Source organism: Psittacula echo, assembly GCF_963264785.1.
Source record: "Psittacula echo genome assembly, chromosome: Z".
NCBI classification, from domain to species: Eukaryota; Metazoa; Chordata; class Aves; order Psittaciformes; family Psittacidae; genus Psittacula; species Psittacula echo.
The window spans coordinates 1,426,572-1,451,940 of record NC_137742.1 but is presented as its reverse complement, the minus strand read 5'-3'; the positions used below and the strand labels follow the sequence as shown (position 1 = coordinate 1,451,940).

The following is a 25,369-nucleotide window of genomic DNA, read 5'->3' as shown; positions in this document are numbered from 1 at the left end:
GGCTGTGAGGACATTTATGAAAGCATGAACAGAACTCAGTGCTCAGACCTACAAGCATAGATATACAGGAGGTGAATGGTGTCATGGCTGTCACCCTTTTTTGGGAACTGAGTCCTTGAATCGTAGAATCACAGAATAGTTAGGGTTGGAAAGGACCTTAAGATCATCCAGTTCCAACCCCCCTGCCATAGGCAGGGACACCTCACACTAAACCATGGCACCCAAGGCATTGTCCAACCAGGCCTTGAACACCGCCAGGGAGTCCCTTATTGTAGCAGTCCATTAGCCATGTCTCCTGGGATAGTGAATTCCTTCCAAATTATCCAGTCTCTCCTTATGTGTTTGGAAGAAGTACCAGCCTGTTTCCCTCCTATTCCTTTTCCCCTGCAAGAATTACACAGGAGTTTCCTGATGCAACCCATATTTTGTTTGGTGGCTGGAGTTTGTGCCTGCACCAGCAAGACTCAGTTACCTGGAGCACTTGTTTCAGTCACTATTTCACCAGATAGAAATTGTGAGCAGCCCAGAAAAGGACTTGAGGTGTTGGTCAGTGAGAAGCTCCCCATGACCCAGCTTCAGTGAGCGCTTGAGCCCAGAACCCCCCTGTGTGCTGGGCTGCACCCCCAGAGCGTGAGCAGCAGCTCAGGGAGGGGATCCTGCCCCTCTGCTGTGCTCTGGGGAGACCCCCCCTGCAGCCCTGATCCAGCTCTGGGGCAGCAGCACAAGAGGGACGTGGAGCTGTTGGAGCGAGGCCAGAGGAGGCCATGGAGATGCTGTGAGGGCTGGAGCAGCTCTGCTCTGGAGCCAGGCTGAGAGAGCTGGGCTGGGGCAGCCTGGAGAAGAGAAGGCTCCTGAAGAGGAGACCTGAGAGCAGCTCCAGTGCCTAAAGGGGCTGCAGGAAACCTGGAGAGGGGCTTGGGACAAGGGCCTGTAGGGACAGGACAAGGGGGAATGGCTTTAACCTGCCAGAGGGGAGATTGAGATGAGCTCTTAGGCAGAAGCTCTTCCCTGTGAGGGTGCTGAGGCGCTGGCCCAGGGTGCCCAGAGAAGCTGTGGCTGCCCCATCCCTGGCAGTGCTCAAGGCCAGGTTGGACACAGGGGCTTGGAGCAAGCTGCTCTAGTGGAAGGGGTCCCTGCCTGTGGCAGGGGTTGGAGCTGGATGAGCTTTAAGGTCCCTTCCAACCCAAACCAGTCTGGGATTTTATCAAAAAAGAAAAACCAAACAAACACAACAAATCTGAGTGCCTTGCCGTGTGAGCCTTTTTCCCATCAGTAAGTATCCAGCAGTGAGGTTTACCTTCCCTACCTTTAGACACCTGGCCCAAGACAGGCAGCAAGGCTCCTTCAAGCATATTCAGGGCTTCTTCTACCACTGAGTCCCCCCATGCTGAGACAAAGAGGCTGGATGTGTCTGTCTCTGTTCGTTTCTTGTTGCACAGCTAACACTAGGTAAAATGAGTTCTTATCTAATCTCTAATGGCATAATTAAGCTGTGAATAATAAACAAAAAACAAATTTTACCAGGCGCATCCAATTTCTTTATTTGATCAAGATATAAAGCTGGAGGCAGTAATTGTAATCTTACAGGCACTGGGTTTGCCGGGGAGCTCTCTTGATTGTTATGCAACCCGAGATATTAAATCTGGGTCTCTGATTTGGTAATTCAAAACATCTCCTTGACTGAACACTGAGCAAGGAATAAAGGCATCCAGTATTGCTGTGATTGAGTTCAGTGCTGGATCAGGTCTTGATTTATTTCTTGTTTTGAACGAAGATGAAGAGTGTATCAGTTATGTTCGTGTATGCAGCAAAATTGGGAAATCTGAATGGCAAGCGTTCATCGAAGAGAAATAATCAAAGTAATGGAAAGACAAACAAATAGTGGGAAAAAATAAAAAAGAAAATTGAAGAGAAGTTTTTCTGGTAGGGGAATAATGTGCAGTAGCAATAAAATTTTAGTTAGTAATGTGAAGGGAAGCTTTAAGGTGGCAATGGCTGGATATTGTGATGAGCCTTTGTGGCCCATGAGTGAGGGGAGAGAAACACCACATTTGAGAATATGGGGCTCTGAGCAATTCTGCCTTGCCCACAAACAAGGGCGAATATCCTCCAGTGAAAATAGGCTTTTCTGGGAGATACTAGCATTCATCAGATTCAGCTAATTCAGAAATGTCCAAAAATATCTCCATTTTCTTATTCCATGCAATACCAAGTACATCACAGAGACAGTTTTCCATCTGATATTTTTCCAAATGAGGGGAGTGTGGTCATTGACATCTCCTCTGTGTTATGAGAGGTGAAGTGGTTCATGTACTGTTTGCTGCTGCCAGTACTGTTGCAGCAACAATGCCTCAGATCAACTTTGAACTTTCATGGGCAGTACGGAGACAAATAAAGAAGAGGCGCTTCACTAGAGAAACCAACTCATTTCTAAAGCTGCTAATCTGGAGAGATATTAAAGTGACTGAACAAGGAAACTCTTTGCGTGCAGAGCCCTGGGAGGTCAGGGCAGAGCTGAGACAGGCACTCAGGTCCTGCAGCCAAGTATGCTTGCGTGCTGCAGCCTGGGCCATCTGCTGTGATGGAGAAGTCCGGGTGGTTAAAGTGCATAATGTCAAGTTGGTTTTGTGTATTCCTTAAATGCCTACCTTCAAATCAGGTAAGGCAGGAAAAGCAAAACGATCTAGAGCTCTGGGTTGCAGGAGCTCCTAACGGACTCAGGCTATAGGTTTTTGTTACCTTACACCTTTTCCAGCAGCCAATCTCTGTGACTTGGGATTTCTGAGCTGAGGAAGAGTTTCTTTTTCCGTGGAGCCTCATGAAGGACAAGGTATTAATGTGGGAATTCGCTGCCAGCGGGTCCCTCCTGGTGTTAGCTGTTGTTACTTCTGCTCTTTTGTAGCCCTTATTTAAAATATAATTTTCTTATTAGCACTGACAAATTACTTATCTCTGTCTGACTTAAATCTTAAATAGCAGCATGCATTGAGGATGCTACATTGAGGATGTACTTTGGGGATTTGTTTATTGAACATAGATGTGACCAGGCAGAGTTCAGTAGAGGATCTGAAAATAATCTGAGGGAAGTAGCATTTATCTGACTTGCTGCAGTCATTTCCTTTCCTTTAATAACTGCACAGAGGTGTTTATTATCATATTAGTGCCCATCAAACTATTTGGAGATTCAGAGGTGCTAGGGTTAGAGGTGAATTCTTGCTATAGATGCAGCCTGCTTCTTCCAGAGTGCTGAGGTTAAGCCAGTCTGCACTCATCATCTCCGTCTGCCACAGCTGGCAGCTTACGTGGACAATTTAGAGTATACACAGAAACTATATAAAGAGACAACTTAGTAACCCCCCATGTCCACCTCTATACAGTACATCAAATGTCACAAATTCATTCTGGTGAAAGTTTGGCCAGAGAAGTGATTTACAGAAATACTTATGGCTACGTTTGGCTTGGCGATATATGTCCCAGACCCCTAGACAGCAATTTTCAGTGAAGATGAGGAAGGTGAAATGGAAGGTATGCCTGATTTCTAGTGAGATGGATTCCAGCTCCTAACTCTCTGCCTACTAAATCATTATTTCACAGCCAGAAGTCCTTCCTCCTTCAGATAACAGATAATAATCCAAGCACTTCTTAACATTACAGTTGTTAAAATTAATTTATTTGATGTCTAAGATGTTCCAGGTCTCAGATAATTCCTGTAGATCTTTGCTGAATCAATCCATATGTGTGGACAGCTGCAATGAGTATGATTGTGCCCTAGAGTTCTTGTTAATATCATATATGTTAAACAACTCTTTGACTTGATATATTCATACTTATACACTGAAAATATAATATACTGTAGTATATCGCAGTGCAAACTATACTTAAATTGGGTAGTTCACCCACCACGATGATTTTTCAGCTCTTTCTTTCCAAATCGAGGACCACCTTCCTGTGAGAATAAACTACATGTCTGCTTTTCAGCTCTTCAGTAGCACAACTTAGCAAGCAGGTATTATTTGTCTGAAAGGAAAATAAAACTTGAGGTTCACGTCAGGCAGTTGATGCATTACCAGCTATGAATTTATTTTTAAAGCTCTTTGCTCCTCAGTGATTGAATTAATATATGCCATCAGCTGGAGGAATTTGAGCCATTGTTGCACAAGAGTATTGGAAAGAAATATACAGATATGGAGTGGAAAACAGGCAGAAACGTGTCAGGAAATATTTAGGTGATAATGGTCTGTCCAACCATGCAGAGAATTCACCGTGCCTTGGTGGTGAGAGCCCTATCCTTCGCCACGATGGGATAAATAGATCTGCGCTGCACTAGTCTTTCCTATAAATGTAGTTAAAGAGAGCATGAAATTAAAGGAACTTCTAAGATGGAAAAAAAAAAACCCTTGTGTCAGAAGCACTTGTTTTATTTAAGGCTACAGGTGCCAAACCCTCTCATTAATGCCTCATGAAGCACCTTTGGAAGACCATAGTTTGTATAGTTATTAACTCCATTTAAGAATTAAAGTATATTTATAACAATGAATATAATAAAGTTTAGTTGGAGTTGATGATCCTAAACGTCTTCTCCAACCTACTTGATTCTATGATTCTATGATCAGTTGTATAACACCTAGTATGGATTATATTGTGTATGACAAGCAAAGCCTCAATGTAAACCACTGTTTTTTAAATAACATCTAAAGACAAAGTTTCTTTTATCTTTCTCTCTTGGTCATCCTTGTAAAAAGGGGTGCATTGAGAAAGAAATACTCTGCTCCATCTGTATATAATATATGCTCTGAAACGCACTTTAATACACAGAAGCCAGAGAAATTGCAGCATGTTCATATTTATTTCTGACCAAGTTTGTTACAAATAACTGATTTCAAGTAGTTGGCTTCACTGCAGGGAGCCTTCTGACTGGCTGTTTAAAGGGCTTACAAACAGGTCTATCAAAAATAGGAAAAAATGAACAGATGCATTTGTTTTTCCTCTCCCTAGGGGACCTCTGAAGTGCCACGTGGATTAGCTGCATGGTTATGATCAGATTATAAACTAGGTGTAAAAGCTGCACTCTTTTCTTTCACCCAGAGAAATATTCTATGTAACCTGACTTAGATACTAATGATAATATTTCCCATTTCTTTGTGCTTTTCTTCTCTTTCAGTGCCCAGTGCGATGCCTCAGAACATCTCCCTGGAAGTGGTGAACTCCAGGGTAAGTCTTGCCATGTGCGCAGCACCTCGTGGCCTGTGATCGTGGGTGTTTGTGGATATATTCCTACTTTGTGTAGCTTTTTCATATACAGCAAAAGCCAGCCTGGCCCTCGCAAAAGGTTCCACTCATCTATTAGATGTTAAAACAAGAACGGAAAAACCCAGTTTCAGAGAGGAGCAGTGATTTTTCCAGAGAGGCTTCAGCAACAGCACTGTCAATTAAACTTAGATGAACAGCAGAAACTGTTCTCTGATTGCAGAGTAACACCTGCAATAAACGTAGCTGTGCTTTGATTAAATGGAGCAATCTAGGGGGATAATGAGAAGCAGAGCTGATTCTTGGGAAGAGGTGGTGTGGGAGAGAAATATTTTATTGAGAGTTTGTAAACACCACATGCAGGTAGGTCTGTTATTAGAGATCTTGCTTATTCCAACAAATACATTTGTTTTCTGAAAGGTGTATTTCTTTCTCTTAAGTCCATTACTTTCCTCCATTAAAAAGTCCAACATTTCCATATCATGAATGAATTGGGTTGATGTTATTTCATAATATAGTATTGTACATAATAGGTGCTAATTATGATTACTACTTGTTGAATGCTGTGTCTTAATATATTTTGAAAAGTGTTTGAGATTATTCCTTTTCTTTTTATTCATTCCTTCCATTTACTGGAACTACTTAAACTTTTATTTCATAGCTAAGTTCAATGTTTCATTTGGAACATGAAAGAGCTCAACTTTAAAGGGTGAAACCGGTTGTGTCTTGTCGGGGTGTCCCTTTGGGCATGATCGTTGAAGGCTTCCATTTGCACAGCTACCAAGGAGTAGGAGCCCCAGGCTCACTGACAAGGATAAACTGCTGTTTAGGAAACATTTATATACCTTTGATTTGCTGGGAACACTGAGTACCTGTCAGTTTGGTCTTTCTCTTATGCTGCTTGTTTTCATGACATCAGACATGTATTCTGGTTATTTTTTTATTTTGTTTTTTTTTAATGCACCCAGCTCCCTTTCCTTTTAAATTCTTCTTACACGTAGTGCCCAAAGGGCATTGATGTCTTGGCACATCTTGTTCCAAACCTTTATGGTTACTTTTTTATTGCTTATTCTCAAGGTAAAATGTCACAGAGCAATTGATCACGTTTTGTGACCTTTTGTGGTGATCATTTACATTTGAAGTACGTAGAACAAAAATAGAAAACAAGCTGCAGGGTACAGTGCTTCATTGGATGGTATGTGAATGCTGCTATCCTAAGAAGTTTTATTGCATTATTGGTACTCACAGGTGGAGATAGCTTATACAGATGGGGTAAGACGGGATGGACTGTGCATAAATTGTGCCTCTATCCACGATCATCAGAGGTCTTGGTATGTTCCCAGTCGCAGAGTACTTAATGTTGGAAGTCTTAATGGAATATTAATTTGCAGCTGTATTTCACATAGATTTAAATGAAAATATGAGTGTTTGGTTGAACCGTATCATGCAGGGCATCTGGTTTTGGATGGGCAAAAGAAACAGGTCTGTCCTTCTCTATGTGATCAAATGTGAGTGCTGGCGAGCTGCACTAATCGTAACAGGAGGACTTCTCCATCTCCTGTAGATAAAAGCAAGGGTTGCTGTGGGCAGTGGGAGTCTGCCTTTACCTTCTCTGCAAATCACATCTCATGTACAGATATGAGAACTTCCAAAGCGTCACTGGGGCCCTCAAAGTAAGAAAAATGTGGACCTGTTGGAGGGAGTCCAGAGGAGGCCACAGAGATGCTGCGAGGGCTGAAGCAGCTCTGCTCTGGAGCCAGGCTGAGCGAGCTGGGCTGGGGCAGCCTGGAGAAGAGAAGGCTCCTGAAGAGGAGACCTTAAAGCAGCTCTAGTGCCTAAAGGGGCTCCAGGAAAGCTGGAGAGGGGCTTTGGACAAGGGCCTGTAGGGACAGTACCAGGGGAATCACACAGAATCACACAGAATCCCAAGGGTTGGAAGGGACCTCAAAAGATCATCTAGTCCAACCCCCCTGCAAGAGCAGGGTAACCTAGAGTACATCACACAGGAACTTCTCCAGCTGGGCCTTGAATATCTCCAACGTAGGAGACTCCACAACCCCCCTGGGCAACCTGTTCCAGTGCTCTGTCACTCTCACAGTAAAGAAGTTTTTCCTGATGTTCACATGGAACCTCTTATGCTCCAGTTTACACCCATTACCCCTTGTCCTATCGCTGGACATCACTGAGAAAAACCTAGCTCCATCATCCTGACACTCACCCTTTACATATTTGTAACCATTGATGAGGTCACCCCTCAGTCTCCTCTTCACCAAGCTAAAGAGACCCAGCTCCCTCAGCCTCTCCTCATAAGGGAGATGTTCCACTCCCTTCATCATCTTTGTGGTTCTGCGCTGGACTCTTTCAAGCAATTCCCCGTCCTTCTTGAACTGAGGGGCCCAGAACTGGACACAATATTCCAGATGCGGCCTCACCAAGGCAGAGTAGAGGGGGAGGAGGACCTCTCTTGACCTACTAACCACACCCTTTCTAATGCACCCTGGGATGCCATTGGCCTTCTTGGCCACAAAGGCACGTTGCTGGCTCATGGTCATCCTCCCATCCACCAGGACCCCCAGGTCCCTTTCCCCTTCACTACTTTCCAGCAGGTCAACCCCCAACCTGTACTGGTACATGGGGTTGTTCCTCCCCAGATGCAAGACTCTACACTTGTCCTTGTTGAATTTCATCAAGTTTCTCCCTGCTCAACTCTCCAGCCTGTCCAGGTCTCGCTGGATGGCAGCACAGCCTTCTGGTGTGTCAGCCACTCCTCCCAGTTTAGTGTCATCAGCGAACTTGCTGAGGGTACATTCAGTTCCCTCATCCAGGTCGTTGATGAAAATATTAAACAGCACTGGTCCCAGCACCGACCCCTGAGGGACTCCACTAGTCACAGACCTCCAGCTAGATTCTGCCCCACTGACCACAACTCTCTGCCTTCTTCCTTTCAACCAGTTCTTGATCCACCTCACTACCTGATCATCAAGCCCACACTTGCTTAGCTTATCTATGAGGATGCTGTGGGAGACAGCATCAAATGCCTTACTGAAATCAAGAAAAACCACATCTACCGCTCTACCGTCATCCATCCACCTAGTTACTTCCTCATAGAAGGCTATAAGGTTGGTCAGACATGACTTCCCCTTGGTAAAACCATGTTGGCTACTCTTAATGACCCCCTCATCCTTGATATGTCTAGAGATGGTGTCAAGAATAAGTTGTTCCATCACCTTGCCAGGGATGGAGGTAAGGCTGACCGGTCTATAATCATCCAGGTCCTCCTTCTTGCCCTTCTTAGAGACTGGCGTGATATTTGCCATCCTCTAATCCTCAGGCACCTCTCCTCTTTCCCACGACTTACCAAAGATGATGGAGAGTGGTCTAGCAATGACCTCCACCAGCTCCCTCAGCACCCGTGGGTGTATTCCATCCAGACCCATCGATTTATAGATGTCCAGATTGCTTAACTGAACCCTAATCCAATCCTCATCTACCAAAGCAAACTCCTCCTTTATCCTGACTCCTTCCGGGGCTGTAGGAATCTGAAGCCCCCGGGGAGAGTCTGCAGGAGTAAAGACAGAGGCAAATAAGGCATTCAGCACCTCTGCCTTCTTTATATCCTCTGTCTCCAGGGCACCCACCTCACTCAGCAGTGTGCCTATATTGCCTCTCGTGTTAGCTTTATCCGCTATGTATTTGAAGAAGCCCTTTCTATTGTCCGTAACCCGACTTGCAAGATTAAGTTCCAAGGAGGCCTCAGCTGTCCTAATTGCCTCCCTACATCCTCTAACAACTGTCTTATATTCCTCCCAAGTGGCCAGCCCTTCCTTCCATAATCCATAGATCCTCTTTTTCCACATGAGTTTGCCCAGCAGTTCCTTGTTTAACCACGCTGATCTCCTGGCTCCCTTACTTGATTTCCTTCCCATTGGGACGCTGGGAATGGCTTTAACCTGCCAGAGGGGAGATTTAGATGAGCTCTTAGGCTGAAGTTCTTCCCTGTGAGGGTGCTGAGGCGCTGGCACAGGGTGCCCAGAGGAGCTGTGGCTGCCCCATCCCTGGCAGTGTTCAAGGCCAGGTTGGACACAGGGGCTTGGAGCAAGCTGCTCTAGTGGAAGGGGTCCCTGCCCGTGGCAGGGGATTGAAACTGGATGAGCTTTCAGCTCCCTTCCAGCACAAATCAGTCTGGGATTCTATGATGCCTCTGGCATTGCAGGGCATCAGTTTCTAAGCTGACAAGCTGGTACTATGTGTGTGACATAGTAACTGCATAGAAAGGTATATTTGGGAGTGTATGTATGAAATGGGGATCTTTAGCAGACGGTAAAAAATATGTGGAACCAGCTGAGACTCTTCTAGGCTGTATCTTACAGGTAATGCAAACATAAGAAAGACCCAATGAATTCCAGCAAATCTTGATAAGCTTGAATAGAATTTAAATATTTACATCTAGGTAATCTGGAACAACAAACGCAGAATGAACTGAACTGGCTAAGTCTTAAGAAATAAAAAGGCTTTTCAAATTGAAGAATTAGCTTGAAAGACCATTCCCAAAAAAAAACTTTGCCCATTCTTTTGCAATACAACTTCATTGGCGTTTGTGGTGGAGGCACAGCTAAGCTAATGCTGAAAAGAGCTATATACAGTCTCCCACTCTTATAAAAGTCCGCAATAACCCCAAATATAGTATTTCTGTAGTCCTTTTTTTTACTGTGTTCTCGCTTTTCTTCTCTTGGCAGCAGTCAGAATTAATTTGATTAAAGACTTAAAATTCACAAACTGATTAAATCTAAACAAATAACTAAATAACCTTTTGAGTTTGCTAACTGAATTGGAGTGGTGCACAGAAGAGCCCAGAGGCCAGCCTTGGCAGTTCCCAGAATTGCTTAAAATTTTATTTCTAGTTTAATAAGATTTCTCTCTTTGTGCTATTTTTCTTCAGTGGTGGCAGATCTATTAATTTAATAGCACAACGGAGATGACCAAGCAAATGGAAGATGCTTGATATGAATTACTATTATCATGATTATTGCTTAATATTGATGGTATTCTGTGACTGGTGACCTTGATCAGATCAAAATTGATAATGGTGAGGACTATGACAGAAATACAGTTCGATGCTTAAAAGAGATTTCACTGTAAAATGCAACACAGACATGGCAGAGACAAGTAAGGAGACAATTCAATATCAGAAGTCCATAGGGTGCTTGCACGGATTTTTTATTAGAGATAGGTGATATAATAAGTAAGAGATTTATTTCTTATTTCTTTTGTTTGAAAATACCCTGCTTTGTTTAAAGAAAAAGGACATGTATAATATTTAATTTGTGAATAGAGTTTTGACCAATAAATATATGTATCAACAGCTTCTTCTGGCAGAAAGAATGTGGAAATTGCCAAATTTTGATCAGCAGAGATCAAAAACGGGAAAAAAATTTCAGGCTTTTAGAAAATATAAAATGTGCAAGAGTAGATTCTAAGATAAACTTATTACTGAAAGTTGCATCTTTTAAAAGATATTTTTTTTTTTTAATTTAGCCTGTTAAAAACAACAAAGAGACATGCGTTTTGCTATAGATGGGGGAACAAAACAAAAAAAAAGGTATTCTTACTTTGGGGGAGATCTGGCAGATCTGGACTCTGCTATTTCTTCCCAGCTGTTGATTTAGCTGGAGGCCATGAGCTAGGAAGCTGAGAGTTTGCTTCTTTTGTCTTTGATTGGAGATCTGTTTCTTCCTTTGAGCTTGCTTTCTCCCACCCCTTTTAAAGAACCAGCATGAAGGCAACTGTTTGTGGCTGTTTATATGTCTATTTACTTCTGTACTTCCTTGCTTTAAATATTGCTAGTTTCTACTTTCTGTAATTTTTTAAATACTAGTTACTAATTAACAAATCTAAAGTGCAGAAATAGCTATAGATTTATTTAATTAAAACTGCTGTAACTTTATTTCTTCTTCTCATTAAAAATATGGAGAAAAGTAAAGAAATAATTAGAACTAACTATAGAAGCAGAATTGGTTTGGTCGTATTTAAGTAGCAATTTAATCCTGGGATGTAGTTCCAGTTCAATGAATAGGGATTGCTTCTGGGGTAAGATTTTTCATAGAGTAGTTAGGGCTCTGAGAACATAACCAGTAACAATCTCCTGGGGAAAGATAAAAGACGTGAAATGTTTATTTCTCATTTCTTTTGTGTTTGTGTGTTTGTATCTGTACCTAAAAAGACTTCACAGTCATTATGATTCATAATGTTTGCAGAAACATGCCACAAATCAAAATTGGTGCTGTTTATAAAGTAAATATAGATATGTTTATGAAATAAATAAATATTTATATATATATATAAAAATAAACTGCAAGAAGAGTTGTCTTCAGTTCAGATCAATAAAATATGGGGGGTTGTATCAAATTCAACAGAGGAAAAGGTGGCTTAAGCTAGCTGTGGATCATAGACTTGAATTCCACATACGCAATATTTTGCTGAGTACTATCTGTAGTTCTTTCTGGTATGAGTAATTGTATTGTTTAACATTCACTGAGTAAAACTCTCCCCTTCTTTTTGCCTCATGTGGTCAATTACTCCAAGCAAAATCTCTGCAGTTGTGCAAAACGTATTTTACTGTCTGAAAGGGTAGGCTAGTGAATATCAGGACCTCCACCCCTAACAAATCACTTAATTTCACAGCACTTATATACACAGGTACCCATATTCTGGAGATGCTCCATATTCATGGTAACTTTAACCCCTCAGGGCTGCAAAGTGTTTCTGCTGATTGGACCCGAATTTTGGAGTGTTGAATGAGTTTAAGGTGAGGCTGTGTCCTTGGTGGGAGGTAGAGCAGCAATAGCAGCAAATCAAGCCCTAGCCTGGTGTATTGGGGTTTTAATCGCAGCTGGCTGGCGTAAGGATGAGCTTGAGTTTGGGATCAGCCCAGACAAGGGCAGATTGTGGTCAGGGACCCATCATCTAACTCTGCTTTTAATTATGTTCAACCATCTTAACATTTTGTGATGAAGAGCAGTGCCTAAAATGATGAATGCTGCAGGGTATCTTAGAGTAGATAGGTACTTTGGAGCTAGCTATACTTTTTTAAATCACATTGATATTTTTTTTTTGTTGTTCTCTGAGTCTTTTCTAAATTATTTTGTCCAAAGGATTTAAGCACTTAAATTCAGGCATCTGATTGACTGCTGTAGTAGGCACTTTCCTATGGGACATTCTACTTTAACCCATATTTACTAGCCTGTGGACTAGATCCGCTAGGATTTGTGGATGGGACCTAAAGGAAACAAGCCTCATCAGGAGTTTTTCATCATACACACTTAGGTCTGCCACTCAGCTGGAAAATGCTTAGTGGTCTCCGAATAAAAGTCATCATCAAACTATCTTTGACAGTCCATGGAACAAAGCTTTCACCATTTTAAAGCTGTCAAAACAAAATGTCATTAACTTTCTCCTCCTACCCTTATGATTTTGGTCCCCATGTTGATTTCTGTGGTTGAGAAGGATGCAGACAAGAGGATATGTGCCTTGGGGTGCTCTGTGACAGATGTGAGGCACACAGGAGCCAGATGTTGTCATTGCAAAAGTACTTTTCTTTCATTGCCTAGCATCTGAGTCTGGAGGCTGCTTTGCACTGACAGCAAACAATATACTCCAACACAGAAGATGAGATCAACCATTCTGTCAAATTGCATTTAGCTCAGCTGCTTAAAATTGCTGTGCTACTAAATGTGCATTAAATGTGCTATAAATGCATCCTAAACCTTCAGAGGAATTGTTGCTGAGCTGTACATCATCCCCATGTAGGGCCACTGGTTCACTGGAGGACAAGGATGGATTGGGCCCTTTATGATAAAGCAATATCAAGAAAGAATGTTTCTTTTAAGTCTGCACAGACTGCTTGAAGTAGGTGTGATATATCCTGTTTAGCGTCTTTTATCACATGTGAAACACTTGGTTGGTGTGGAAAGTGTTTTTCACCCTAAAGAGCATTATTTATAATGCTTAGACTTGACATGAGGAAGCATTTCTTTTCCAAGAGGATGGCCAAAGAGTGGTGCAGGCTTCCTGGAGAGATGGTTAATGCCCCAAGCCTAGCAATGTTTAAGAGGCATTTGGACAATGCCCATAACAACATGCTTCAACTTTTCGTCAGCACTGAAGAGGTCAGGCAGTTGGGCTAGATGATTGGTTTAGGACCCTTCCTACTGAAAATACTATCATTCTGTTCTGTTCTATTCTGTTCCGTTCTATTCTGTTCCATTCTATTCTGTTCTGTTCTAGTCTTTTCTAGCCTATTCTAGTCTATTTTACTTTAATTCCACTTCTAATTCTATTCCAATTCAATTCCTAGTTTCAATTCTAATTCCGCTTCAAATCTATTCTGTAATATTCATTTATCTTGCTAATGAAGTTTAAAACTGCCTAAGAAAGCACCAGGATGTGCAATGATATGAGCTGGGGTAGAAGAGCTGTCTCCCATCCAACTGATGGGACTGATGGGGAGCCCTTCCGTTCTTCCCCCACTGCCCTGTGTGTGAGGGCAATGATATGAGCTGGGGTAGAAGAGCTGTCTCCCATCCAACTAATGGGACTGATGGGGAGCCCTTCCATTCTTCCCCCACTGCCCTGTGTGTGAGGATCAAGAAACACTGATCCACCTTTCAAATCCAGTTGTGTTGAATCCTGAATTTCACAGATATAGTCCGGCCAGGAGCAGAGCCCATTCTGGACCCAAAGCACAGCAGTTGTCCAGCACTTACCCCATTTTCCAAGCAGAAGGACTGAGGCCTGAAACACTTTTTCAAAGTGTGAAATACTAACAATTGCTAAGTGATAAGATACTTGGACATAATGAAACAGTTGTTCTGGCAGTATAGTTTATTTGGGGGAAAACTGAGAAACAGAAAATAGCTGGATGGTTATACTGTCAAACAAACTGCACCTTCAGTGCCATTCACCAAAATATGCCTTCCAGAAGGGATCAGGAATCAAGAAGTAGGAAAAAGCCACAAGAGCTCAGCAGCAATGACAGCAAAGCAATAAGTTTAAGTGCTTGGGCTAACCCTGTGCACAAGGCTGCCCTGTGATATTTCTGTCTGACACTTCATGGCAAGGGTGAGGAAACACTGGTTAGTTATATGGATTTTAACAAATTATTTGCAAAGTGTGAAAAACAGACTAATTTATTTAATTAGCTAGTATTCATAAAGCACTGAGGAGACTGAAGCTCTCAGATACACATGAATGTGGCTGTATGAAAAGATGAGCTGTGAATTGGCAATTGAGATTGGATTCCTCATAAAGGAATCAATATCAAGTAAGCAGTTTAAAAGAACAAAAAAGTAAAATCAGAATGACTGTCACCACTATTTAGAGATGTGTCCTCTAGAAACAATGTATGTAACCTTTAGAAGTATTAGTATGGAGAAGACCTTAGAGAAAGAGCTCTTTAACCTTTAAATCTGCTACATATAGGAAGGGATAGTGATGAGTACTGAGCTTAACCTTTAAAAGGAAAAAATTTACTGAAACTTATAGATCAATACCGTCTGATTCTTGCTTTTAATTACACACATTTCTGAGACCAAACTGTTTGTGGGTCATTATCTTAGAAAATACCCCTTGAATTTGCTGCTGGAAAATGTATCATAATCAAGAAAACATTATAATTGTGCACTTCAAAGTGCATCACACAAGTGATGAGCTATATACCTTGTATAATACCGTAATTTTTGTTGCACTTTAAGGGTATTGTCCACGTCCAGCGCCTCACTGCTGAGTACATATAAAGTCTCAAAGGTTATGGTGTTAAAATGGGACAGATTCATTATGTTATGGGATTTGATTAAACCTTGTTCAAGGTGATGAATGTTCTGGCCACCTTTCTATTTAAGATAAATTTAGAGATACTATTAAGCCACTTAATGCACCCAGGCAACACACAGAGTAGGAGCTCTGGGCAGTTATTTCTTAATGATAAAGACTCAGTAGCTTCTGAACAGTGAGCAAGAGAGGTTTACCCAGAGACCAATAAAGCAAATTAATGAGCTATGACACTGATTAGTAGAGCTTATATGTTCCTGGGTATCTCTGAGAGAAGCGATAAAAAGCCTAGGGAAGGAGAAAGGCAAGGTCAGGAGGAATGGGATGGGGAGAAGATAGCAGGCATTTCTCTGCCCCTCTCCCAGAGCCAAGAGGAAGGAGGTGCTGGGCTAAATGCTGGGATTTTATTTTCCACCCTCAGGACAAGATGATTTCTGCATGTCTTTGGAAATAAACAAACATGCCAGGTTAAAGTACCAATATTGTTTCTAATGTGAGCAACATTGACATTCCAAGTCAAACTTTACTGATCTCAAAGGGATTTTAATGATAGCAAAAATGTTCAGCCCACTGACCCTGGGAAACGGCTATAACTGCTCTGCCTAGAAGCTTGATATCATAAAAAATGATTACAAACGTGATCTATCATGCCTCTGGGTGGTTGTCCCTTGCCACAGCAATGGGCTGTACCACAGCACAGCCAGAGGCATCTGGGTGATGCTGAACCAGCACTTTGACAGATTCTGGTGTTTCTATCTGGAATTCAGCCATCACAGATTCCAGGGTTATTTTGGTAATTCTTTGTACTTCCTTATGTTGAGCTTTTGATTCTGTTCCTCTGCTCTCGGAGAAGGCTGTTTTGATACAGTCCATATATTCCGAAAGGGCACAATACCTTTATATTGCATTTTATGTTTTTATGTTTTTATATTTTTATTTTATGTCTGTGGATTAGATGTAGTCAAGAGGGTGCTGAGGCGCTGGCACAGGATGCCCAGAGAAGCAGTGGCTGCCCCATCCCTGGCAGTGTTCAAGGCCAGGTTGGACACAGCGGCTTGGAGCAACCTGTTCTAGTCAAAGGTGTCCCTGCCCATGGCAGGGGTTGGAACTGGATGAGCTTTAAGGTCCCCTCCAATACAAACCAGTCTGTGATGTTATTAATCTGTGAAACCCTGAACAAACAAATATATGACAAATAATATACTTCACTAGTAGATTTTGAGTAAAAAATAAGTGTCAAGATGTTAACAGAAACAAATGTAGTGATTTTCCTAAATCACAAAAAAAAAAAAAAAAAAAGAAAAGAAAAAGAAATTGAGCTGGCTTGTTGGTTTTGGTTTTTTTTTTTTGCACAGTGTGGAAAGAGACTGAAGACAGCTATTTACAATGCTGCATACAATTGTACTTAATGTTAATGCATTTTGTATGGTTGAAAACTCTCCCTTTGGCATATGATTTACCCCGGGCAATGTTTTCAGTCAGAGTGGATTGGAAGTTTTGTTTGAGTCGTATATAGTACCATATTTCAATTATGAGACTTCTAATATGAATGAGGTCAAAAGTTTGTATTTGGTTTAAGATGATGCCAAACAGTAATCTTGTCAAGTGAGCACTGAAGGACCATGACCATGAGCTTGGCCATCACAGGGTCTGCGCAAAGTGAGAACAGAGAGGGTGTTTAATGCCCATTGAGCTGAAAAAACTCTTTGTGTTTCTCTCCACAAAAAAAATGTTTTTGACCTGCAGCATTTTGTTTGAGCAACTGAATTATGGTTTTCTTCAACAGCTAATATTTCCGTGGTCAGTAAAACTCCAGCCTTGAGCAGGGCTCTCCTATTTTTTGTCATTGTGAAAGCCTCCACCTTCACTCAGGCAGTTACTGCTTGGCCATGAAAGGAGAAGGAAAAACGATACCTTGGGGAAAATACAGAATATTGTTTAAGCCACCCTTCAGTCTGCCCCATGGTGATCTGTTTGTCCTGTGCTCTACCAGGAGCATGCCATTGTCAGCTCTGGCTCTGCTTCATCCAAACATAGGACGATTCAAATCTTCCCGCAGAAAACCTTGACTTCATGAGGGTCTTTCTGTTGTCAGAAGCTCTTCAAAACCCATAAGCAGGTTGGCACAAATGCCTCCCTCCCTGCCAGGAAGCATGCTTGGATGCTGCACATCATTCAGTTGTTCTAATATTTACTTTTGCTCCCTTAAGAGATCCTTATCCGTTTGCAATTAGGCAGTTAGGCTGACAAAATAATTTATAATGATAACAACCAAAGCAGTGCAAATCGGTTCCTAAATATACTTCTTCTTAATTTGATGTGTTGTGGTAAACAGTTTATTCATTTATAAATATGTTCCTTGAAAATTACTGGCAAAACATTAGTCCTGATAAGCGCGATATTGTTTTTAAAATCAGATAAAGCAACTGAACATAGCAGAGCTGCTATCTTCCCAACAAAATTTGTATAATAAAGAAGCGATGCTTTTAGTTGATAACTGGGAGCTTGTAGGTCTGCATTTTAATCCCAGCTGGCTTAGGAGAAAAGGTTTAATTCTGTTGGTTGTTTTCATCTCTCTCTGGCATTGGCCTACTTTCTCTTTCCAAAATTTGGAGCTTGATAAAGTCCTCTTGCATTTGGAAGTTCTGTAAGGATCTTCAAAATATTTTTGTCTTAGTTAGCATTGCAATCCCTGTTACAATTTGGCCTTGAATTACGGATTTAAGTGCTTTCCAGAATTGCACTTAACTTTAAAAGTGCTCATTCTGTCTTAGAGCAAAATGTTATTTATATTATTTACCATGATCTGGTGAGTGGGTTGGCTCTTCTCAGTACCTCTGTGTGGTGTGCTGTGTTAGGGCTGCAGCATTTGAGCCCAGACATTATCTGGTAGAATTCAGGCTCTAAATGTAGCCATGCAGATTGTTGCTGTCAAAATGCTTCCATGCTTGCCTATAAAAAGCAGACATGATGCTAGGTGACCAATAGAGAAAATTCTTGTCACCTATATATTTCATGTGAGGGAATTATGAAGAAACACATTTTCTTCAGATTTCTTGAATGAGTTGGAGGATACATCAAACTTTTCCTCATTTGCAAGCAGACAGGAAGACAAATTACTTATTGTAAATAATTCACTCATCTCTAATTCTGGTTTGCGCTATTTCAGTTTTGCAATACTGCCAGATTTTATTCCACATTGCTTTCTCTGGTTTCTTTGTTATTTAGTCCTCTGCGTTCTAATGCCTTTTCTGTAATTGTTTTGACTGGAGAACATCTTGCAATTAAAAAAGAAAAAAATAAAAGAACAGAAGGGCTGTAAAAGAGAGGAACGCTACTATTACAGCTGAAGAGACAAATAAGACTGAGCATCCCAACACAGGCAAGGCGAAATGGAAACAACATACCAGAACACAGCTGTGACGGGCCCACTTTTAGCATTCAGTGCTGCTCCAGCCTCCTGACAGCAAATAAAGAGCACTGCGGTACTGTGGATTTAAAGGTCCAACAGGCTTTGCTGAAGACTTTGAGATATCAGGAGAAGGTTGGCATAATCCCAGAGCCCTGGTACAGACACAGCCCCAAGAGCTGACTGATGCCAGCAGCACATTTGCTAACCTGGAGTTGGTCCCACTCACTGCAATGTTATTTGCTCCTTTTTTAAAGTGAATCAAGGGTATTGTACACTTAGGGAGCAAAGAGACATTAATGACAGCAGTAAGGTTAATGGACTTAAGTTAAAGGGCATTAAAACCCCATGAAGATGCTCTCAGTCTGATGTAAAGTTGTTGTTTCAGTGAAGCATGAGCTTCGTTGAAACACTGCAAATGAAAGCCAGCTTATTTTTGGAGGACGGTATCCACATCAGAGTTTGATGCTCTTTAGTTTACAGATGTAAACTTCCTTTAAAATAATTCCTTTGACTTTCTAGATGAGGGGTGATTGCACAAGTTACTTCTGGGGAGATTGCCAGCTGGACACAGAAGGAAAAATTACACCAGGAGAACAACCAGCCATGATATGATCTCCCCAGGGAATTGGTGGACTCTTCAACATTGGACACTGTTAAGATTTGGCTGGACAGTGTGCTTGGACATCTGGTCTTAGTCATCCTAGAAAGGTTGAACCAGATGAAGCTGGAATGCTATGATTCCATGGTTGATTCTTCTGTTGTCAAGCCATAGAAAGTCAGACAACAGCTGCAGAAGTGGTTTCCCCTTTCACAAACAGATTTTCATCTCCCAGGCAGTAGAATGGGGAATGACATTTTTTTTATGATGATGTTCAGACCCATGAGGTAGGACCATTCTTACCCTCACCTCCTCACTCTTCCTGTCCCCTACAAGCTGATGGGCAATAAGTCTGCAGTCTTGTCTGTACATTGTCACTTTTATTATTGTTTCCATGTTAGAGGGTCCCTGGGTGCTGCTGCCTGTCTTCAGCATCTCACTCTGCAACTTACACCACTCTAAAGGCTGACAAGAGCAGCTTTTTAGCACTGAATGTCAGCAGAGCTTGAGAGCATGATGCCTTCCCAGCATCGCGGATATTATTCTCTGCTCAGTCATGTGCTCGTTCAGTCAATTGCTGTCAACATTATGTGTAAACATAGGAAGAAATTATTAATAATATTCCTGATGTAATACAGATCTTCTTAAGCTGACTTAGGGTGCAAGTCCCTTTCATCCCGATGTCCTTAAGCACCTCTTCTGCATACTTCCTTTTAACAGCCAGCCAGGGCTAACTTGCCCTACCTTCATATGCCACTTTCATATTTGGCCCTCTGGGAATTTTTTAAAAGGGGAACACATAACGTGCAAATTAATGTAACTTTTTTACAATTACATAGATTTATGTAGATTTCTTTGGCTAAAGTCCAGTGAGTAAAATTGGTGGCCTTGAATGACCTTATTAAAAACCAAAAAAAATGCAGTCTCTTATTCAATGTGGCTGGTTTGTGTAGGAAATTATTATAATCTTCTAAAATTGTTATTCATAGGAAGGAATCTTGAATTATTTCAGTCTGATTATGCAATCTGGCTGCCAGCCTTTGATAAACTCATATAAAAGGGCCAGGTTTCCCATCTGAGATTCAGCATCTCCCTTCAAATAGGTGTGCAGAAGGTGGACACCTCTGCCCAGGGGCAGGGCAGGAATGGGCTGGTCCCTGCATCAACACCCTGCACCAACAACCCTGCGGCAGTGAGCACCTGTGGCTTGGGTGAAGGGATGCTGTTTGAGCTACAGCATTGGTGGCTTTTAGTGGAGAAAGAGACAAAATGAGGGAAAAAAGGAACTCTCCAGTTGCATTAACCTCAAGGTTACTACCTTCGTGATATGTTGGGTTAAAAATTCTAATTAATAAATAGGTAACAATAAGCCTGTGAGTTAGTGCTGTATGACTGGGGCAAGAGAGTTCATTACCGAGAGGGTCAGGCTTGGCAGTGTTCAGAACCTCAGGAGCAATCTTTCAGTATTTAAAGGGGTTTGTAGGAAAGATGGGGATTTACTTTTAGTAGGGCCTGTAGTGATAAGACAGTGATAGGACAAGGGGTGATGGTTTTAAAATAGAAAAAGGTAGATTTAGACAAGATAGAACGAAGAAATTGTTTACTGTGAGGGTGGTTAGGCACTAGCACAGGGTGCCCAGAGAAGCTGTGACTGCCCAATCCCTCCCAGTTTGGATGGGGCTTGGAGCAACCTGTTCTAGTGGAAGGTGTCCCTGCCCATGGCAGGGGTTTGAAACTGGATAAAGTTTAAGCTCCCTTTCAACCCAAACCATTCTATGATTCTATGATCCTTTGAGAGTAGGGACTGCACTTGCCTTTCCAAGTGTGGCACACAACAACCAGGAGACCAGATTGAACCAAATAGGTCCAAGCAGTGTGATGATGGGCTGTGTGACATTTGGCTGATAGCTGTGGTAAATCTGGAACTAAGGCATTTTTGCAGCCCCTCTGCAGTCCAGGTACCATTTCAGCTTTCTGCCACGGTCACGATCACTCACATAGTTTCCCTAGGCAGATAGCAAACACCATGAAACAAACTGCCACGGTTTGCCACTTTATTTCTGAAGGGATGACTGGAATATGAAACAGAAAAAATGTTATAGTGGTCCTGCATGGGATGGTATAGGAAGCGAGGGTAGAGATGCTGTCAAAGAAGCTTCTTGAGTCTACAGTATGACTTCTGGCAGATGATAATCTGCAAAAATGGGAACAAAAGGAGAGATTTTCCACAGGTATAAAACAAGTTTCTTCTCAGATGTACCCATGCGTATACTGAAGCAGTGTGGTAGTTGTAGTGCAAGGGAGGGAAAGCTCTACTCGAAAACACACTGCCCTGGTGTGGAAAAATGGCTGAGTAGTAACGCAACTGACTTTCAGAAAGTGTTTTTCATCTTCAAAGTGCTTAACAAATATGAACTAATTAATCCCCACAGTTCCCTCATGGGTTGTTAGCATGGTTTCATGCATGGGAAGCAATTAGCTTGGAAAAGTGCTGCCTCAACAGTGAACCCCATTAGGAAGTTGATGCTATCTTCTTCTGCAGGCACCAGCTGAGGTCTAACGAGGTGATGGCCAGTGACTGCTGTCCCACTGCTGATCTCAGGGGCCTGATTTAAGAAAGAGCATAAAAACCCTTGATTTGCTTCCCTAGCCCAAAGCTCTCTGTGCTGCTGAGCACCCCCCTTAATATATATATACTATACTACTTGTATATATACTATATATGCTTCTGTATAACAATCTGTGTAACATCAGATGTGCATGCAGCTCTGCTGCTGCGGATGTACACGTGGGCTTGAATAATCAAAGACAAAGTTCATAAAGGCAGGTAGAGGCAGGACAAGGCGAATGGCTTTAACCTGCCAGAGGGGAGATTGAGATGAGCTCTTAGGCAGAAGCTCTTCCCTGTGAGGGTGCTGAGGCGCTGTCTTAGGGCATAGTGGTTCAGCGCTATGCCTGTTCACATGTTTTCTCATGGATGCCTGACCTGTGCTTGGTGCAGAACACGCTGTCAGGATTTGGAAACCATGTACCCATGTTTGCCAGAAACCATCAAATATTCTTTTTGCTCAGTCATGCATGAACATGCATAAATAGGTGGAAGTGGAATCATGTGTCAACACCTTTAAAAGCCAAATCTTTCATCTCAGATGCAATGGCTTAGACTTTTACTCTTGCTGCCACAGCTTCTGGAGGTATATCAGTGTAAGGGTGAGCTAGTAGTTGCATCCACAGCTCACAGGACTGAGGCCAGCTTGTGTGTAGCTGGATGATCACTCAGCGCTCTGTTTCTCGTAAATAGCAGGGACCCACGCGGAGTTTCACCCTGTGGTTAAGAGCTGGTTTTATTCATGATCAGTCATTCAGCTGTGACCACAGTAGTTGCCGTCTTTATTTTTTAGTGGGCTGGGAGCTCTCACTTTCAAGTTTTGAAAATTGCAAAGGCAGTAGAAGTGGTGGTTGGAATAAACAGAGGACATCAATACTGCTAACATCGGAGCAAAACTGCTACAGAATTGCATAGTAAGCATCATAAAACATCCTAAAGTAGTGAAGCTTAATCTTTCCAAGTGAAGAAGGGGATAATGTCATCCTTTCCACAGGAGTGATGTGAAAATAAACTTATGAACAAGTAATAAGCCAAGTTCATTAGTCTTCACAAAGTGCTTATGCTATAGAAATCCCAGGAGGAGCTTAGTAACTCTATCTCCTTAACAGGAGTGAAAAGTAAGCCTTGTGAGCAGAGTTAGTAAATGAATGAGTATCTTATGGTTAGATCATATTCTGTACAGTGAGTTGGGCATAGGACAGGCTGCCCAGCATTTCCTAACTGCTACATCTTGACTTAGCAGGATGATGACATTTCAATATGGTTTTTAGAATCATAAAATAGAATAGTTTTTTAGGTTTCCTAGTTTGTTGAGAAAATAAGTGGGGAAGAAAATAACTTCACATGAGTACCACACAACAGAATCTGTGTTCTACAGCAGGATGAAAATTTTTAGCCCCATTCTGCAGATCTGTGCCCTTTAAGCTAAGAACAACCATGTTGGTTAGAGCAGAAATCATCTCTGATACAATCTGTGTCCAACCTGCTCTGTGGTGTGTGCCTAAAGTCCTTCTCATGACGGTCCAGAGAAGATGTCAGGGATGAACAAAATCAGTCTAGATAAAATATCATGGAAAAAAAAATATGTGCATATATATATATATAGGGTCGTAATTGCCACCTATGAGTTGGTTGGGTTGCTTTTGGAGACTTCTAGGTTTACAAAAATGCTGGATGGCTTTCCATCCACTGTCTACGAAGTTGAATGGGAACAATGAAGACACATCCCCAGTACAAACACAACCTCCTGCAGCATTTCCAGGTGCTACTCACAGGACCTTCAGGTGGGGAGAAAAAACCCTCATACCAGAATAAATGTATATTTTTAAATAGGACAAAGTAATATTTTCTGTACTTTGGTCATAGAAGCAGTTGAAATTTTTAATTGAAATTTTCTGGAGCAGTTCAGCCTGAGGCAGTGATCTTCACCAGTAATGGAGGAATTCAGTCCTACAGGTTTCACTTGCTTCAAAATTTGCTGTTGCAGACTTTTCACTGCCTTGTCTAAGGGAGCCATTTTAATTTAAAAAGTTACATTTTTCTGATTTCCATCTCTTTCCTTACCTTTCATTTCAACATTACTGCTCCTCTTCAATATCCTGGAACAAACTTCCATAAGTCTCATGCATATTCATAAGTTTATTTTCAACACGGATGTTCTGCAGCTCCTCTTACGTGTTAATTATATTCAGCATCTCTGTAGAAGTTCTCAGAAGTTTCCAGCTGTTTAAAAACCTTGTCAGAGCTACTATGTGCCACAGTTGAGTGCAAAGCCTAAATATGCTTTCAGTGTTGTAAAAAAAAGAGTCAAAACATCATTGCACTGAAGTACCAACATAACGTTTCCTGTTTGTTGTTTGCCATAAAGAGGAAAAGAACCCAAACCAGAGTGAGAAAACAGCAGATTAAAAAAAAAAAAAAAAAGAAAAAAAAAGGAGCTTGCCAGAGCAGCTGCTGTGCTGAAAAACTGTATTAGAAAAATGTTATTTTCTGAGTTATTGGTCAGGGCTATCTCTACGTCCCAGGTAAAGATTAACACTGCCTGAAAATGAATAGGCATGCCACATCTTTTGTTCCTATTTATTTCTTGAGCTGGATTTGCTGTAATGGGGCATGTTGGATGCAGTAAAGGGACGCTTCGTTTTCCACTCCATGACACTCTGCATCGTGCTAAGGCAGGGGATGGGAAAACCCCACAGACAGCTGATGGTACCAGACAGCTTTCACCCTGCTCATCTTTGGAGCTTGGTAAGTTTTTAGAATTAATTGAGAATCAAGATTAGTTTCAGGAAGCAAATCTCTTGGAAGTTGGGAGAATGTTTTCTTTCAGGCACAAGAGAATTAAGTTGACTCAGTCAAATATGGTGATCTGTAACCCCTGGATTGGTCAGAAGCTGATGTATAGGTTAGATAATGCCCCACAGATTTTGCTTCATTCCTGGAAGGCCAGGTTGGACGGGGTTTGGAGCAACCTGCTCCAGTGGAAGGTGTCCCTGCCCATGGAAGGGAATTGGAGCTGGATGAGCTTTAAGGTCCCTTCCAACCCAAACCGTTCTGTGATTCTGCTATTCTATGACATTTCCTTCCTTAGGTCTTCTCCAAAGTCCTCCCTGGAAGAGCTTCCCTGGCTTCAGCAATCACCACTTGCTCCCCATGGATCACTGTAGTGATTGCTCCTGGTTTCAGTATTTCATTGTTTGCAAATGCTCTTTCTTGGCTACCAAGGTAGAACAATACTTGTGTGGACCTAAAAATTTGGGAAGTTTTGGAAACTGTGACATTTTCCCTATGAAAGAATGCCAGTCTTTCTGAAACAAAGATTATTGTTTCTAGAATAGCGTCTTCCAGGAATATCACTTTGGTGACAGACACTTTAATGGAAATCCTTTACTTTTGCATGCTTAAATGTAGCCAGCATTTGGTGTAAACAATATGCCTCTGAGCAAAAGGGTAGTTGCAGGCCATTTCATAGGTTTGTATTTCCAAGGGCTGAGGTGGAAGGCTATCTCTAGCAGCCTTTAGTGACCAGTGGGAGTCTGGATTTCAAGACACACGAGACAAGCAGAGCTCAAGCACTGCTTTGCCTGAAAGAGTTAAAATAAAGAACTTTTTAGAAAAGAATGTGCTTGGCTTTTACAATTATAAACATCTTATTAATTTTTTTTTTTTTTTTTTTTAA

At 41.7% G+C, this 25,369-nt stretch overlaps 1 protein-coding gene across 1 annotated transcript in view; it reads left to right on the top strand.

Annotated features, from left to right (window-relative positions):
* Positions 1-25,369, top strand: part of DCC (DCC netrin 1 receptor) — a gene marked incomplete at both ends in the record, with an annotated part of 627,385 nt that overhangs the window by 471,960 nt on the left and 130,056 nt on the right. The window contains one exon of the mRNA XM_080637247.1: positions 5,162-5,211. Coding sequence (XP_080493373.1) covers positions 5,162-5,211 — 50 coding nt within the window. The remainder of the gene's footprint in view (positions 1-5,161; positions 5,212-25,369) is intronic.